At 39.4% G+C, this 3,322-nt stretch overlaps 1 protein-coding gene across 1 annotated transcript in view; it reads right to left on the bottom strand.

The window, feature by feature from the left end:
* Positions 1–3,322, bottom strand: part of ANO3 (anoctamin 3) — a 539,488-nt gene that overhangs the window by 91,679 nt on the left and 444,487 nt on the right. Inside the window, exons 11-12 of the mRNA XM_019519487.1 lie at positions 2,811–2,932; positions 547–681 (exon numbers count right to left, since the gene is read on the bottom strand). Coding sequence (XP_019375032.1) covers positions 547–681; positions 2,811–2,932 — 257 coding nt within the window. The remainder of the gene's footprint in view (positions 1–546; positions 682–2,810; positions 2,933–3,322) is intronic.

Below are 3,322 nucleotides of genomic sequence, written 5' to 3'. Positions count from 1 at the left end.
AACTGGGTTCAGAATTTGAATGGCATTGTCTTATTTGGTGTATGGGGAAAATAAGTTGAATTCCTGGAGCTGTCTTATTCATACAGACCTATGAACAACCATGGAGTTCAGTCTACAGGCCAAATGAAAAAGAATTTCTGACTATTTTTCAATGATGTAGCCTCACTGCAGCAAGCACTACTACAGAGTAGTCATTTGCAATATATCTTATGTACTTATGTGCTTTATTTGCTTAATTTCCTCACAAATAGAGTGGAAAATGTTGTATACATATTGGTACATTTCCTTATTGCAAGTGACAAGTGTTCAGTTTTTACTGTAAAAGACTTAAAGAGAAAGGATATAGTTGGAAGCAGAATTGGCTCGTCAATTGTTTGATTGTTGTGATACAACAGAATTTTAAAAGATACTTAAAATTTGATGGAAGAAATACAGTATTTTGTTTAAGTCAGCCCTGCTGCCTTAGATTTTTCAACAAGTAATGGAACTGGCAAAAATAATGCTCTGCTGTGGTGTTTTAAAATGGGATCTTATTGTACATCATACCTTACTTGGCTGGAGTCCATGGTAAATAATCCATAAAGGAAAACAAACAATCCGACAAGTGCAGCAGGAATGAGCATTCCAGTATACCATCCCAACCAAGCAAAATAAAGGCCAATTTTTTCTCCAAAATATCGCCTGTGAAAAACCAAACAGTTTTTTAAAGCATTAAATAAATGACCCTGCTCATTTTTATAGCATTGGAATCATCCTAAGAGGAAACCATCATCATTGAATCTATGTTAAATTATTGTCTTTTTAGAAGCACTTATGCTAGATACATTTTATTTCATTATAGCAGCATATCATGCTGGCACTAACTGTGATCTAACCAACACATTTTTCATAAAGGCAGAGCCTGGGCACATTATAGCTGTAATGTCCTTAAAATGACTAAGAACATGCATGAACTTGAGCATCAGAAAAATAGGAACTTACAAAACTACATATTTGTATTTATTAATATTGAATCAGTAGGTCCAGTGTTTGTCAAGTACCGTATTTTCCCAAAACTAAGAGGACTTTGAATTTAAGAAGACACTCCAATAATCAGAATCTATACATGAAAAATTATGTGTGTATTATAGTTTTCCATGTAAATACTGTAATTATTGGAAGGTCATCTGAAGTTGGTAACCCCTACTGCTGTGGTGGGGAAAGCAGTGGCAAAGGGTAAAAGGTCAGGCTCCTGCCCCCTTGCAACCCTACTCCTAATCCTTTGCCTGTGCCTGCTCCCCCCCAAACCTTTTACCCCCCCTGCTCCCCTTTGCAGCCTACCCCACCCCCACTCCCTTTTGAGGGTAGAACTTTCAAACTTACAATTAAATGCACAGAAAAATAGCCAAATAAGCCACTTACCATTAGATTTCAGATGAACAGATTCACAGAATTGTCTCTAAATTATTTCATCCAAATATGTATATAGCTGGTAGCATACGTTTGAACACTCTTCAGAATCACTGGATTCCAAACTACGATGTTTCTTTTATCTTAACATTCATATAGTCCCTGTTTTTCTGCAATGCCTGCTCCCTGCCGTCCCTTGCCACTTACTTCCTGCTGCGGCCCTGCTCCAGCTCCAAGGCAGTCAGCAACAGTGGCAGCCCCAGCCCAGCCAGAGAGAAGTGACAGACACTCCTGGCCAGGTCAGATGGGGGCAGAGAAGAGGATAGCTGGAGATGGAGATGGGTAGGCATCACAGTGTCCCCCATACTTCCCCTGAGCTGCACACAGGTCTCACCCATCCCCTGCCAATCCCATAGTCTCCCACATCTTTCCCCACTTGTGAGCCCCGTCCCCCAACAAACAAGCCATCCTAACCCAGGGCAGGTGGTGGCTTAGTTCCAGCTTTAGTCTGCCCTGGGCTGATACTTAACAAGGCTTTCTTCTCTCCTATGCTGATTCAGGGAAGAAAACTTCATCTCGGGTTGAGTAAATAGGGTACTTGATTTGCCTATCAAAATGACTGGAAAAGGATGAAGATGAGTCTTCCCCCAAATACTATTTAGTCAACTACAAAACGACATGGATTGTTAGAGCTAAGTGTTGCAACATGGGGAACATGAGTTTAAGATTCAGCTTTCATTTTGAAACCTCAATACCAAAATATTTGTATGGTCCAACATAAGTGAAATTCAAAAAGCAAAAGCTGCAGCATTAGTTAGAAAATTATTTTAGTTTTGGTAATTGACAGAGTTAATAGTATTTTAGGTAAATAAGTCCTTTCACATATACAGAAAACCTACCAAAACTAAGTGTTTAAAAGTTCCTCTAATTAGCAGTAAGCTTCTGACTGTGCACAGACGTGATTCCTGTTGCAGGTGTAGGGAGGAGGGACACCCATTGGGGCAGTGGACTTGGGAAGCAGCTGTTATAGTTCAGGTAAAGGCTCTGGGTGTGGCATCTGTGGGATAGACTCCTCCAACACTGGTTGCAGTGGGTCCCAATAGTGTGGGTTTCCTGGGGGCAGTCAGTCTGCTGCCCCCTCAAAATAAGTGCCTGGGGTTCATGTCCTGCTCACACTCCACTAGATACTCTACTGCCCATCCCCCAGTGTGAAATCCCAATGGTGGAACAAACAACTAGGACCTTAGTTTGTCACATGAAATATATGAAATTCTAAAATAAGGTATAAAATTTGCTCCTACTTAAAATATATATATGTTTATAAGAAATAAATATTGTAGTTTTTTTAACAGAATACATCATTTTCTACAGTCTGGCTTTTCATATGTCTGAAAAATAGTTGTGTTACATAGGATTAGTACCTGATTAAATCCAGAGGTTGATATTTGTACCACATTCCCCATCGTGCCCAGCGCTCATATAATAGGTGTCTATGATTTTGAGCTCCATGTGTTTTAATGGGATGTCTACTCTTGTGACTTCCCTGAAGCATGGAAAGAAATAACATTATATTGCAATTGTACTAGAGAAAAACAGAGACTGAACAGGACCCAAGGTACAAGTATAAATAAAGACACATTTATGAGGAAGATCCACTGATTCATGAATTGCGGACTATCCCAGGGAATGCAGTCTTCAGTTTATAGTTAAGCCTGATATAATACAAGTGGTTACAAACTTCCCCAAAATAATCTATTAGGGCTATGCAAAGCTTTGGTGGATGAATCTCTGAATCTAAATGAAATCAGGAGACCCTTTAATCTCTCTGAATTGAATCCAAACCCTGCAAATTGATTCAGAGAGATTTGGAAATATTTGGCAATTCAGACATAGACACAGCTCTAAATGTTTTTCTACATACCTCAAGGTACCA

The sequence above is a fragment of the Gavialis gangeticus genome, unplaced genomic scaffold, assembly GCF_001723915.1.
Source record: "Gavialis gangeticus isolate Ggan-Ray unplaced genomic scaffold, GavGan_comp1, whole genome shotgun sequence".
In the NCBI taxonomy this organism is placed as follows: Eukaryota; Metazoa; Chordata; order Crocodylia; family Gavialidae; genus Gavialis; species Gavialis gangeticus.
The sequence above is the reverse complement of the archived record's forward strand: the minus strand, read 5'-3'. Positions and strand labels throughout refer to the sequence as shown.